This window comes from Lithobates pipiens, unplaced genomic scaffold (genome assembly GCF_037356315.1).
Source record: "Lithobates pipiens isolate NorthernLeopardFrog02 unplaced genomic scaffold, aLitPip1_a1.2 Scaffold_8, whole genome shotgun sequence".
NCBI classification, from domain to species: Eukaryota; Metazoa; Chordata; class Amphibia; order Anura; family Ranidae; genus Lithobates; species Lithobates pipiens.
In genome coordinates, this window is record NW_027507903.1 from 219960248 (window position 1) to 219975708 (window position 15461).

Below are 15461 nucleotides of genomic sequence, written 5' to 3' on the forward strand. Positions count from 1 at the left end.
ATTATTTAATCATCTCTAAATAATTGTTGCCTTATCCTCTCTCATACAGCCTATAAGAGGTTTTGACTCCAATGGACCTGGTCTCCAGTACAAAGTCAGCTGGAGGCAGAAAGATTTTGATGAAGACTGGACAGATGTCATAGTTGCAAACGTTTCCAAATACATAGTGTCTGGCACACCTACCTTTGTTCCTTATGAAATAAAGGTTCAAGCATTAAATGACCTTGGTTATGCCCCTGTGCCACTTGTTGTAATTGGACATTCCGGAGAAGATCGTAAGTTTCGGAGGTCTTTAGAATGACCTAAAATATAACTTTAAAAATAGAAGTAAATGAGTCTAAAATGCACCACAATGACCACTTGTTTACATTTTTCTTATGTTTTTAGTTCCCATGGTTGCACCTGGTAATGTTGAAGTAGAAGTCATTAATGCCACTTTAGCAAAAGTCCAGTGGGACTCTGTCCCTCTGACATCGGTCAGGGGTCACTTGCAGGGATACCGGGTGGGTATTTATTTTTGTTTCATACTAATAGTGTTATGTTGCAAATATGTAGTTACTCAATACTCTGTATTTATAAAAATAATTTGCTGCTATGCCAGCTATTATTCTTGTCCTGGCCAATAACTTAATACTTTGATTTTTGAAAAATTACCTACAGTATATATAGCCACACATTAATGAGTTTTTATTTTGCCCTGCTTAGTCTGTTACATGTTTTAGCCAAGATTTCTTATATTCTGTAATATTTTACATAAAGTCCCAATTCAAAATATGATAAACATAGTTAAGTTGAAAAAAGTCCATCTGGTTCAAAAAATCATTAAAAAACCTCCCTATTTACAATCCTATATCTACATTTGATCCAGAGGATAGAAAAAAAAAACTATGGCCCAATTTGCTCCAGTGGGGAAAAATGTCTGGCTATTCTCTGGAGCAACAATCTCTGGTATTATTACCTATAAATCGTAATATGCTGTTATATGTTGTACATTTATTTTGTACATCTATCTAGCACTTTTTATAGCCACTTCCGGGCCACCCACGTTATACGTCGGTATTTTGAAGGAGGATATCGTTGTTATGGCAGCAGCGAGCTGCCATAACCCCGGTATCCTCTTCTTCAGTGAGTGGTCCAGTTTAAGATAAAAGTGGTCTCTGCGACAGATTCGCCGCAAGATCACTTATATCGGTGGTGGGAGAGTGGCCACTCCCGCCGTGATCCAGTGCCCTCCGTGCTTACCAGAGCTGTCAGCAGTGGCAGAGGCGATTGTGTCTGTCCCCTGCCTGGGTATGGAGATGAGTGAGGGGAGGATGGCCCCCACCCATCTCCATATCACTGTAGGGTGGAAGCGACGTCAAAACGTCACTTCTGCCCATAGCTTTTAAAGGCCATTTTTTATTTTATTTTTTAAATTACAATTTTTTTGCATTTTAATCTGGGGTCTTTTTGACCCCAGATCTCATATTAAGAGGTCCTGTCATGCTTTTTTCTATTACAAGGGATGTTTACATTGACACAACAGTGACACAATTTTTTTTAAAGCAGTATAAAAAAAAAGTTAAAATAAATAAGAAATTTTTTTGTAAACACGCCCCGTCCCGACAAGCTTGCGTGCAGAAGCTTGACCTGCTTAGTCTGTTACATGTTTTAGCCAAGATTTCTTATATTCTGTAATATTTTACATAAAGTCACAATTCAAAATATGATAAACATAGTTACACATAGTTAAGTTGAAAAAAGTCCATCTAGTTCAAAAAATTATTAAAAAACCTCCCTATTTACAATCCTATATCTACATTTGATCCAGAGGATAGGAAAAAAAAAAACTTTGGCCCAATTTGCTCCAGTGGGGAAAAATGTCTGGCTGTCAGGCTGGCACTTACCGAACCGATGAGTCCGCTTGGGCAGAGGGTGGTCTCCCGTACGTGTCCGACTTACAACCCCTGATAGAGCAGACAGGTGGCTGAGAGTGCGGAGTAGTAAGAGAGCCTGTGATATGGCTCCAGGAGCAGGAACTTGCAGGAAGCTTCTGGCAGCAGGTGTGTAGATAGGACACAGGCAACTGGGTACAGAACAGGAGCAGAGCAGGCAAGTCCGGGTGCAGGCAGGGTACGGCAACAGGCGGGCAGCAGAGGCACAGAAGGAGCAGGCAAAAGAGAGGTCAAACAGGCCGAGGTCAGATGCAGGCAGAGGTCAGCGGTGTCAAGGGAAAGCCGGGTCGTCAGGAGGTAAGCAAACAGGAACACAGGATACGAACAACGGGACAGGAACCGAGAAGCTGTTGATCAGGCAGCACCTGGGAGATGTCAGTGGCAGACCTAAATAGGCCGTTTGGCGCCAAGCACCGCGCACGGGCGCGCGCCCCCGAACGCCGGCAGACACACCAGTGGTACCCGAAGTGCCCACCACAGCGCGCTGACGCGCACCAGCACCAGCAGGGGCACGCGAGGGCACACACCAACGCGCACCAGCGCCCACAGGAGCGCGCAACACCGCACGCACAGGAACACGCACCCCAGCACGCACCGCAGGACATCGGCGCGCACCAACACGGGCAGCACCGCGACCATCCAGGTAACGACCCTGACAGTGCCCCCTCCCTAAGGGCAGACTCCGGCTGCCCAGGTGAGCCGATCTGGAAACCTGACGGTTCTTGAAGGCCCGCAAAAGTTCCTGAGCATGTAGATTGTCCTCGGGTTCCCAGGAGTTGTCCTCAGGTCCATAACCCTTCCACTTGATGAGGTACTGGGTTACATTACCCCTCTTCCTGCAATCAAGGATTGCTTCAACCTCAAACTCCTCTTCATTGTTCACTATAACAGGTTCGGGTGGGTCGGTGGTGCGGTCAGCAAAGGGATTTGGGGTAACGGGCTTCAGTAGGGTCACGTGAAAGACCGGGTGCACTCTAAAAGAGTCAGGCAGGTTAAGTTCATATGCCACTTCGTTTATCTTCCTTTTTACAGAAAAGGGGCCCATGAATTTAGGGCCTAACTTCCTGGAAGGACAGGCCATCTTAAGGTTGACTGTAGATAACCATACTTGGCTGCCGGGAGCCAGAACGAGTTCTCCCCGTCTCCTTTTGTCAAACGCCCGTTTGTAGCATTCCTGGGACCGGGCCATGGTTTCCTTTAGGAGTTGGTTGATTTTAGAAAAGAAGTCCAATGTCTCGGAAACTGCTGGAACAAGGCATTCTGGGACTGAGCTGGGCAAGAAGGCTGGGTGGAAGCCGTAATTGGCAAAGAACGGTGTCTGGTTGATGGCGGAGTGCAAGGAGTTGTTATAAGCAAACTCCGCCATGGGTAGTAGCGAGACCCAGTCATCCTGCGAGAAGGAAGAAAAACAGCGGATGTACTGCTCCAGGGACTGATTGGTTCTCTCCGTTTGTCCGTTTGTCTGGGGGTGATAAGCGGAGGAAAAGGCCAGTTCAATTTCAAGAGACCCGCAGAGCGCTTTCCAAAACCTCGAGGTGAATTGGGCGCCTCGGTCAGAAACAATACTTGCCGGGATCCCATGCAGCCTTACAACTTCTTTGACAAAGATCTTGGCCGTCTCCATAGCCGAGGGAGTGCCCCTCATCGGGAGGAAGTGGGCCATCTTGGACAGCCTATCTACGACAACAAAGATAGTAGAGAACCCCTCGGAAAGGGGGAGTTCCACGATAAAGTCCATCGAAATCATTTTCCACGGTCTCTCAGGGACAGGTAAAGGTTTCAGTAGGCCCCAAGCCCGCGTCCGGCTGTTTTTATTTCGGGAGCAAGTGCTGCACGAGTCCACATAGTCCTTGCAGTCCTTAAGAAGTTGAGGCCACCAAAAGGTGCGCTGAATCAGTTCGGCAGTCTTCCGGGTACCAAAGTGTCCGGCCATCTTATGATCGTGGCAGAGTTCCAACACGTTTAACTTCAAGGCTTCAGGGACTACAATCTTGCCTTTATGCCAGAACAACCCCTCACTACAGCTGACCTCGGGGCTCGGGGGCATTCCAACAGAAGCCTGTCTGATCCGGGAGATAAGGTCCCCTTGGAGGAGCAAGAAGTTCCCAGAAGGGAGAATAGTATCAGGAGGCCGAGTCTCTTCAGGGATAGAAAACATACGTGACAGGGCGTCCGGCTTGACATTCTTAGAACCAGGTCTATAGGTGATATGAAATTGAAACCGGGAAAAAAAAAGAGCCCATCTGGCTTGCCGTGGTCTAAGTCTTTTGGCAGTTCTCAAATATTCCAGGTTTTTGTGGTCGGTGTAAACCAGGATGGGATGTGCAGCACCTTCCAATAGGTAACGCCACTCCTCCAGAGCCGCCTTAATGGCCAGAAGTTCTCGGTCCCCAACATCATAGTTCCTTTCGGATGATGACAGTTTGCGAGAAAAGAACGCCACCGGGAAAAGAAGGGCCTTGGCACCCTGCCGTTGAGATAACACCGCCCCCACAGCGATTTCCGAAGCATCCACTTCAAGAACGAAGGGTAAGGCTGGGTCCGGATGTTTTAGAATAGATGCAGAGGTGAACAGCATCTTAAGTTTTTCGAAGGCCAGCTGTGCCTCAGGGGTCCAAGAGAATCGGGTACCCTGCCTGGTCAGTTCGGTGATGGGAGCAATAATCGCAGAGAAGCCCCTGATAAATTTCCGGTAAAAGTTGGAAAAACCGACGAAACGTTGTACGCCCTTCCTGTCCACAGGTGCAGGCCAGTCCAGGATGGCAGATACTTTTTGGGGGTCCATCTTGATGCCCTCCACAGATATAACCAGGCCCAGGAATTGGATGGACTGGCGTTCAAACTCGCATTTTTCGAGTTTCGCGTAGAGCCCGTGTACCCTGAGACGAGCTAGCACACTACGGACATGTCTACGATGGTCTTCCAAGGATGAGGAAAAGATTAGGATATCGTCCAGGTATGCAATTACGTATAGGTCCAGGTAGTCGCGGAAGATATAGTTGACAAAATGTTGAAAGGTTGCGGGTGCATTACACAGCCCGAAGGGCATGACAAGGTACTCGTAGTGCCCAAAACGAGTACGAAACGCTGTCTTCCACTCGTCTCCCTCTCGGATACGGATTAAATTGTAAGCTCCGCGAAGATCCAATTTCGAAAAGATGACTGCAGACCCCAGCCTCTGGAACAACTCGGGTACTAGGGGTAAAGGGTAACGATTTTTGACAGTTATCTTATTCAATTCCCGATAGTCAATGCAGGGACGTAAGGAATGGTCCTTTTTTTCGACGAAAAAAATGCCAGCACCGGCAGGGGAAGTAGAAGGACGGATAAACCCTTTCTTTAGGTTTTCGTCAATATATTCCTTCAGCGTGCCTAACTCCTGTTCCGTTAATTGAAAAATTCTCCCAAAGGGGACTTCGGTACCTGGTAACAGTTCAATAGGGCAGTCATAAGGCCTGTGGGGGGGAAGAATATCTGCGCCTTTTTTGCTGAAAACATCCACAAAGTCCTTGTAGGGTTCCGGAATGGTCTGAAGCAATTTTGGATCGACATCCAAACAGAGAAGTGAAGAGGAGTTGCATGTCGGTCGGGCCAAGCAGTGTTGTTGACAGTAATCTGAGAGAAACTTGATTTCTCCTGTGGCCCAGTTAATGCTTGGATTGTGGGCCTGCAACCAGGGTATCCCCAGGATAATTGGAAACAAGGGGGAGGAGATGGCATCCAGACGCAGGTGCTCCTGGTGACAGGTGCCCATAGTAGCCAGCAGAGGAACAGTCTCTTGAGTGACAGGACCGGAACTAAGGGCGGAGCCATCGGCTAGATGTACAGCAAGCCCCTGGGCCTTGGGTATGAGCGAGATGTGATGGTTGGCAGCGAAAGTCAGATCGATAAAGCAGCTGCATGCTCCGGAGTCAATGATGGCTGACACTGGAAAACTCCCTCCTGGAAGCTGCAAAGTGAGGAGAAGGGCAAGGTGAGAACTGGGTTTTCGTAGAACAGAGGCACACGTGAAGGAAGAGGAAACACACTTACGTGTCTTGTTGGGGCAAGCCCTGACATAGTGCCCAGGTTCACCACAGTAGAGACATAAGTTAAGGGTACGTCTGCGCTGCTTTTCTTCAGGGGTCAACGAGGGCCGGAGTAACCCGAGCTGCATTGGTTCCGGAGCTTCCTGAGCGGGAGCAGAAGAGGTAGAAGAGAACTGACCAGCAGAACTGGGAACCTTGGGGAGCACCCAGGTGGGACGGAAGTGGCTGGAGGACCTCTCCGACCGGCGTTCCCTTAACCGGCGGTCAATCTGAATGGAGAGGTTGACTAACTCGTCCAGGGTTTGTGGTATTCCTACCCGTGCCAACTCATCCTTAAGGGGGTCAGAAAGTCCCATCTGGAATTGGTGACGCAAGGCGGCGTCATTCCAATCCGTGTCGGAGCTCCAACGGCGAAACTCCACTGCGTAGTCCTCGGCCGCTCTGCGACCTTGTTGGAGAGAGTGTAGTGCGGCTTCTGCAGTCGCAGTCAACTGAGGGTCCTCATAGAGCTGAGACATGGCCAAGAAGAAGTTGTCAAGGCTATCCAGGGTTCCAGATTTCTGCTCCAATAAACGATGGGCCCAGGTTTGAGGCTCGCCGGACAACAGGGATATCACAAAGCCCACCTTGGTTGCCTCTAGAGAGAATGTCCGGGGCTGCAGTGCGAAGTACAATTCGCAGGAGTTGCGAAACGCACGATACTTGGTGCGATCGCCGGAAAACCTCTCGGGTGTAGGTACCCTTGGCTCTGGAGGAAGCATCACTACGGAGGGTGCAGATGAAAGACCGGTGGGGGAGGTTCCTTGAGGGTTAGATGAGGAGGACAAGGCTTGGACTTGCTCCTCCAACCTTGAGTAGCCATCCTGGAGACTCTTCACGGCTTGGATCAGACCGGCCAAATGTCTGCATAACTCATCCATAGGGGAGGCCCCCTGCCCGGACTCAGTCATGGCTGCCTGATACTGTCAGGCTGGCACTTACCGAACCGATGAGTCCGCTTGGGCAGAGGGTGGTCTCCCGTACGTGTCCGACTTACAACCCCTGATAGAGCAGACAGGTGGCTGAGAGTGCGGAGTGGTAAGAGAGCCTGTGATATGGCTCCAGGAGCAGGAACTTGCAGGAAGCTTCTGGCAGCAGGTGTGTAGATAGGACACAGGCAACTGGGTACAGAACAGGAGCAGAGCAGGCAAGTCCGGGTGCAGGCAGGGTACGGCAACAGGCGGGCAGCAGAGGCACAGAAGGAGCAGGCGAAAGAGAGGTCAAACAGGCCGAGGTCAGATGCAGGCAGAGGTCAGCGGTGTCAAGGGAAAGCCGGGTCGTCAGGAGGTAAGCAAACAGGAACACAGGATACGAACAACGGGACAGGAACCGAGAAGCTGTTGATCAGGCAGCACCTGGGAGATGTCAGTGGCAGACCTAAATAGGCCGTTTGGCGCCAAGCACCGCGCACGGACGCGCGCGGGCGCACGCACGGGCGTTCGCGCACCCGCGGGCGCGCGCGCCCCCGAACGCCGGCAGACACACCAGCGGTACCCGAAGTGCCCACCACAGCGCGCTGACGCGCACCAGCGCCAGCAGGGGCACGCGAGGGCACACACCGACGCGCACCAGCGCCCACAGGAGCGCTCAACACCGCACGCACAGGAACACGCACCCCAGCACGCACCGCAGGACATCGGCGCGCACCAACACGGGCAGCACCGCGACCATCCAGGTAACGACCCTGACACTGGCTATTCTCTGGAGCAACAATCTCTGGTATTATTACCTATAAATCCTGATATGCTGTTATATGTTGTACATTTATTTTAAAAAGTTCAAATAAATAAGGAAACATTTTTTTTTAAATACCCCACTGTCTCGACAAGCTTGCGTGCAGAAGCGAAAACGCATACGTGACTAGCGACTACATATGAAAACGATGTTCAAACCACACATGTGAGGTATCGCCGCAATTGGTAGAATGAGAGCAATAATTCTAGCCCTATATCTCCCCTGTAACTTATAACATGCAACCTGTAGAATTTTTTAAACGTCGCCTATGGAGATTTGTAAGGGTAAAAGTTTGTCGCCATTCCATGAGCGGACACAATTTTGAAGCGTGACATGTTGGGTATCAATTTACTTGGCATAACATTATTCACAATATAAAATAAATTGGGCTAACTTTACTGTTGTCTTGTTTGTTTATTCAAAAAAGTGTATTTTTTTCCATAAAAGTGCGCTTGTAAGACCCCTGCGCAAATACGATGTGACAGAAAGTATTGCAACGACCGCCATTTTATTCTCTAGGGCAGGCATATGCAATTAGCGGGCCTCCAGCTGTTGCAAAACTACAAGTTCCATCATGCCTCTGCCTCTGGGTGTCATGCTTGTGGCTGTCAGGGTCTTGCTATGCCTCATGGGACTTGTAGTTCTGCAACAGCTGGAGGTCCGCTAATTGCATATCCCTGCTCTAGGGTGTTAAAAAAACATTTTTTATAATGTTTGGGGGTTTTAAGTAATTTTCTAGCAAATAAACCTGTTTTTAACTTGTAAACAACAAGAAAGAGCCTCGTTCCTGAAGTGGTTAAACAACCCACTGAGCTGGCCAGAACGGATTTACCACATTTTCACAGCTGTTACTGCGAAGAAACCTTTCCTTTTGAAAAGCTTAATCTATTTTCATCTAAAGTGTGCCCCCTTGTCCTCTCTAATGACCTTAAAATGAATTAGTCTGCTTCAAGTTGACTATATGAATCACCTATGAATTTATACAAGGTGATCATATCCCCCCTTAATCCTTTCTTCTCAAGAGAGAATACATTCAGCTTGTCTAATTTTTTCTTTATAGCTGATGTCCCCCATGCTTCTTATCAGTTTGGTTGCCCTTCTCTACATTTTCTTCAGTTTTCCAATAACTTTTTTGTGAACTGGTGCCCAAAACTGAATTGCATACTCCAAATGAGGTCTTACTAATGATTTGTACAGGAGCAAAATTATGTCTCTCTGGAATTTCTACCTCTTTTAATAGAAGAAAGTCTTTTGCAAGTTGTAAAATATGCATCTTGGCATTGCATGCTGTTAATACCACCCTTTCTTTACCACTGATAACCTAAATGTGTTAAAAAAATAAGGGTCCCAGCGTTGAACTTTGTGGTACACCACTTGTACCCTTAGACCATGTAGCTTAGGAATAATTAAAGCGGAGTTCCAGCCTAGGGAGAAAAAAAGTAAAAGTCAGCAGCTACAAATACTGTAGCTGCTGACTTTTAATATAAGGACACTTAGGCCCCTTTCACACTGGTGTGGTGCGGATGTCTATTTTTAGTGCCTTTTTACTGTCCTTTTAGTGGCTCTATTCGACTGCTAGTGGGGCGGTTTTAATCCCCACTAGCGGCCGAACAAGGGTTAAAACCGCCCACAAAGCGCTTTGCTGGTGGTATAGCTGCACAATGATTGTGTCGATCTTATGCAGTAGTGGGACTCCCCCCGAAAGGTGCCAAATGTGGCAGTGGAGGGAGGGAGGAAGGAAACAAGCAGAGCTTCCCCTTTTGGGTGGAGCTCCACTTTAATAACTAGTCCTTGAATGCAATACTTTAGCTATTTTTCTATCCATTTACAAACTGAATTTTCCAAGCCTGTAGTCAAATGCCTTTGAAAAATCCAAGTATACTACTATATTCAGAGCCACTACTTTGTCCAAGTTTTTTGCTTACTTCCTGTTAAATAAATCTGATTTATTTAACAACTTAGGTCTTTCGTGAATGCATGCTGTCTTATTATAAATATTGTTTTCTAGCAAAAACTCTTGTATGTGGTCTTTTAGAAATTAGACTAAAGAAGTTAAACTAGTCAATCTGTAGTTACATGGGAAAGACTTTGATCCCTTTTTAAATATAGGCATCACCGTGACTTTGCCCCAATCCAGTGACACTGCACTGGTCATTAAAGAGGAAGTAAACCCTGATGGGTTTACTTCCTCTTTGATTCCCTGCAAAGGTAAAGCATAATGGACTACTATGCATTGCATAGTAGTCCATTATGTGTCACTTACCTGACACAGGAGCCAGAGATTTCACCGCTGTCCCCTGTAGTCCAGAGCCTCCATCTTCTTGGTGGGTCTTGCTGCTCCAGCGCTGTCATTCATCAGAGCTGCGGTGACGTCACTCCCGCGCATGCGCACGGGAGCCGCCACTCGCGGCATATCACCGTTAACTGTGACGCGCTCAGTGCGCCTGCGCGCCGCTGTCTATAACGCATGCGCCATAGACAGCTGTGCCTGTCTTTCGGCAAATATCTCCTAAACCGTGTAGGTTTAGGACAGGGGTCTCAAACTGGTGGCCCTCCAGCTGTTGCAAAACTACAAGTCCCATCAGACATTGCAAGGCTGACAGTTATAAGCATGACTCCCACAGGCTGAGTCATTATGGGACTTGTAGTTTTGCCACAGCTGGAGGGCCACCAGTTTGAGAACCCTGGTTTAGGAGATATTTCTTAGACCTACAGGTAAGCCTTAATCTAGGCTTACCTGTAGATCAAAGTGGTTTGTAAGGGTTTACAACCATCTTTAAAGAGTCTCTAATGATTAGAAACAATGGCTTTGAAATAACAGAGCTCAACTCTTTGAGCTCATCTAGGTATTAGCCATCAAATCCAGGTGCTTTATTCACCTTTATTTTGTTTAATGTTTCCTGACCATCTCAATTTTTGAGCCATTGTGATTGTTTTTGGGGGTATGTTAATACTAACCCCATTATTGGCTTAAAGTGTTTGTAAAGTATTTTTTTTTACTTTTGACATAACAAACATGTTATACTAACCTGCTCTGTGCAATACTATTGTAGAGAGCAGCCCAATCCTCTTCTTCCTAGGTCCCCCACCGGCGCTCCTGGCTTCTCCTCTTTTTGATGTGTCACCCTAGGCAGCTGCTTCCTACTGTGGCACACCTGTGGACTTGATCCTGAGCCACGCTGCCTGTGTCTATAGACACAGACAGTGAGGGTCAGCCCCATTTCCTCATCACAGGATTTGACTGACGGCAGCAGAAACCAATGCCTTCTGCAGCTGTCAGAAAAGCCTGTGAGAGGGGGAAAAGGGAAAGAGCTGCTACAGTTTGTTTGCATGCAGTTGAAACATTCCCATTTCTGTTCTATGTATTTTGATGGCAATTGTCCCTCACAGTCTGTTTTTTGAGCAGCCTCAGCCTTGGAAAATTTGTTCTCCTAAAATTAAGCATTTTTATCTTTCAGGTGTGTGATTTTCATTTACAGCTTATTTATAAATGAAATGATGTTATGGTCTCTGCAATCCAGATTTTCCTTTATATGAGCTACTAATAAGCGCTGCATAGTTTGAGATTACCAGGTCCTGCCAAGCATCATTTCTAGTTGGAGCTTCAGTAAATTGTACCATAAAAGGAACTTGTAATTGTAATTTATATTTACACCCTTTTACTGTTCCAGTAGTGCCACTACTTCAGTCAATTTCAGGGTAGTTAAAATCATCCATTATCACTGTCCCAGCCCTTGCAGCACTTTCTATCTGTACAAGGAGCTGAATCTCCACATCCTCATTAACACTGGGTGGCCTTTAGAAAACTCCAATAATTACATTTGAAGTATTCCCACCCCTATGCTAATTCATCCATAATGCACCAGCACACTCTATCAACAAGGTCATCTTCCACATTCACTTTGGGATCACTTCTCGCATAAAGACAGACACCACCACCTTTCTGTTCTACCCTTTCTCTCTGAAATGGCACATATCCAGAAAAATACATAGCCCAACTGTGTGAAGGATGGAGCCAAGTTTCAGCAATACCAGTTAAATCATAGTACTTTTCATGCACCAAAGCTTTCAAATCCCCTATTTTGCTTGGCAGACTTCAAGCATTGGTGAACAAAGACCTTAATCCATTGTTGTATTTTATGTTTTACATATCTTTGTTTCTATTTATAAATAGCACTATAATTGGCAAAGATTGTTGTAACATAGGAAACTCCATATCACCTGCAATTGACATGAACCATACTGAACCCTTTTCCATTTAGATGCAAACCTTTATCATATAGGTTGTACCCCAATGTCAACAAATAAGGGAGCAGAGGTAACCAGCAATGAAATCTCATATCAAATCATTCAATTGATTACATAGGTTGCTGAAGTTGAAAGCAAATCCTGAGTTTTCTAGTAATAGTCAAACTTGATTCCACCCCCTCATCCCATCTAACCCTCTTAGTGATCAGTAAAACAGCTGTCACATGTATGTCCATATAGCATCTGCGGAGGGCCAAGCTTGGCATTTACATGATAGGTTGAGTTTGAAAAATTAGTTTATCTATTTATATCTTTGATCATACTGATCATCTTGGCATATGGTTCTCAAGGGATTCTGAGGCCTATACAGGGGGCCCATTACTGCACCTAGAATCTGCACTCCTCTTTTGAATGGAGCCACTGCCAAAATTCTGTTTCCCCCCAAATCATTAATTGCTAGGCAGCTGTTGCTCCAGCAGCATGGTGCTTTTACTGTCAACAGTTTGTCTTGTGCATGTTGGTATTCTTGCTTTCTCCTGTGGACCTGTTGCTGCTGTTTAACTGTATTGTTGCCTACCTCTTGATTATTGCTTGGTGGCATCCCATGGTCTATGAATTGATTCCTACATCCTTTACTGTATGATAAAGGTAAGAGAAATGTTGGTGTACCTGTAAATTACATATGTTGGAGTACAGTATGGAACACAGCTCCCTCCTCTCACTTTTCTGTGATCTCTTTATTCCTTGCTAACAAAACTGGGGTCTAACGGAGTGAGCCTGGTTATATGGGGACACTAATGGGTTGGCCCAGGGAAGCTTTTCTCAAATGTGCAATCACCTTAAGGTAACAGTATATAACCCATGGTCAACTAATCAATTTGTGAGGCCTAAACTGTACTTCAAGATACAGAATTTACAGGCGCAGCAGAATTCCTCATTTTCTGTGATACATTCAGTATGGATAATCAATGTTAGTGAATGGTTTATTTTATTTGATTTTTCATAGTTCTTCCTTCCATCCTATTGCATATTGCAGGTCTACTACTGGAAAGCACTAAATCGAACAAACAGAAATAGAAGGCACATTGAAAAATGGATGCTAACGTTTTCTGGAAACAGGACCCATGGGATGCTTCCTGGATTACAGCCAGACACCAACTATATCCTTAATGTGAGAGTTGTCAATGGCAAAGGAGAAGGCCCTTCCAGCAAGGATAAATACTTTGAGACACCTGAAGGAGGTATATAATTCATGAAACGGTAACTGAAAAAAGACAGGTCCACTACACTGATACTTCACTGATCCACTTCTACAATTTAGTTTCTGGGCTAAACAGCACCTGTACCCCTCAAAGTTGGTGTTGGAGTTGAGAGAAGGGAGTTCCTGTATGGCTTATCTGCATTGGCTAACTTGCTACCCCTTTTTCTTGTGAACATTCTTCTTAATTGTTCACTACAACCTAAGTAAAAGAGGAATCCTGACATTGTGAATAATGTTCTCCAGTTAAAACCAAAAACCCACCTATACTGGCATCTGGATGAATCCTGACATTATTGTCAGGATCCGTGCAGAGCCAGGGGCCAGCTCTGTGATGACAACCCACAGCAGGCTCACTGTCAGCTGAATCTGGCCCACAGGAGTGCACTCCTGTGAATCACAAGAGAAGTATGGCTAAAAGACTTGCTACTGTGTTTACTAGTGTACAAACTACTGTAATTGACCTGCCAGAGAATAGAAATGTAGAATCCTACACTCCATGTGCTACATTTTATTTCTGTGAGCTTGTGAGCTTCATCTACCCTGGGACCACAAAACCCAGAGAAAAGACAAAGAGGATCTTTATTCTTACATATTTAGGTGTCCGTTTATGAAGCAGTGATCAGTGGAGATCCAGAGGATCGCTGCTGATCACAGCCCATAAACAGTTTATAAACCAGAGATAATCAGGGGAGAAGTGTTTGAACTTGTTCTCCCGCCGATTATCTCCGCACACTGAGAATCCTCATTGAATGACACAGTAACGGCCACTTTATGAAGCTGGGATCTCAGCGCTTCACTGGCGATCTGTGTCAGAATTCACACTCCCTGATTCACCAGCTCAGAGGTGGAGAACTGGGGAGTGAAGAGAGAATCTGGGGGGATCTGAGGAGGAAAGAGGAAGATGATTAACTTCCTTATGCCTCGTTCAGACCCCCCCAACACTGTAACCATGTCCCCCTGTCATATTTATGTGTATACATATATATACATATATATATAATGTGTATATGTATATATATATAATGTGTGTGTATATACATGTATGTATAATGTCTGTGTGTGTGTATACATGTATATATTATGTAGGGGGACTCTTTATTTCACTAACATTAATCACACTGTGTGTCAGTGTATTGAGCTGTGATAATTTATCACTGCTTAATAAATTGACATCTCTGTGTATCGGTGAATTTCTAGTACTGTAATCTCGTAAAGTCTCACGAGATTCCAGTATTAGGGGCCATTCTCCAGTGTTAGAAACGTTTGTAGATCACTTCACTCCTCCAAGGGTGAAGCGATCTACTCCGCTTCATAAAGTGGCACACAGAGGAGAAAGATCTCCTATGTGAATGCCGGAGAATGAAGCAGTGAATAGATTTCACTGCTTCATAAAAGGACACCTTATACCTAATTTCCTAAAGGGTTTTTTTTTTCAGTAAGGGAGAGGCCTGCCATTGGACTAGGAAGGAGTCCCTGCAAATTTTCTATTTCTAATGACATTTTTTTTCTTTTTTTGCATTGTTAGATTTTTATTTATTATTATTTTTACTTGTGTCACAGTGAAGAAGTAAGGGATCAGAGATACCCCTCACCTGTCTCCAGCACAAAAGGCAGTGCCTACACAGTGGGCCACATAGATTTCCTGTAGTTCCCCTTCTCCAATACCAACTTTCTTATAACTATTTCGGCACAGGAAACTGTCAGCGTTAGTCTAGTTTTTTAATACCCCTCTTAAATATGTCACCTAATGCTTAAGAACATTCAGACTAATGAGATATTAGCAGGGGCCCACACGCTCAAGCCTTACAGCACAACCTTTAAAATCCTTCAAATGCCATACTATTGCCAGTCCCACTCCAGACATGGGTCAAGGTAACCGATGGTTAACAATGCAGCATGAATTTTTTTTCAAAGCATTCTGGAAGAAGTTGCTAGGCTATGAACACACCACTGATTGTATTATATAACCATTACACAGCCAATTGTAAACAGCACACTCTTTTTTATTTTATTGTTCCTACATTGCTCAGGGGACTAAAGCTTTTCCCCGCAAGTAATACATACCTTGTAGGCCATTAAACTTTATGAGCTAGATCTTACTGGCAAATGATGCTGCAAAGGAAATTAAGAATTGCAACTGCTGGTACTTTTCCAAGAAATATTATTGATATTGCATTACCCACTACGAAAAATCTGAAAATTCTTCTGCACTGGGGC

General features: G+C 45.6%; 1 protein-coding gene across 27 annotated transcripts in view; it reads left to right on the forward strand.

Annotated features, from left to right (window-relative positions):
• The window catches only part of NRCAM (neuronal cell adhesion molecule), a 286030-nt gene that overhangs the window by 235610 nt on the left and 34959 nt on the right, over nt 1-15461 (forward strand). For all 27 annotated transcript variants that reach the window (XM_077472151.1, XM_077472158.1, XM_077472165.1 and 24 more), the window contains 3 exons: nt 50-275; nt 388-503; nt 13020-13224. In XM_077472151.1, coding sequence (XP_077328277.1) covers nt 50-275; nt 388-503; nt 13020-13224 — 547 coding nt within the window. The remainder of the gene's footprint in view (nt 1-49; nt 276-387; nt 504-13019; nt 13225-15461) is intronic.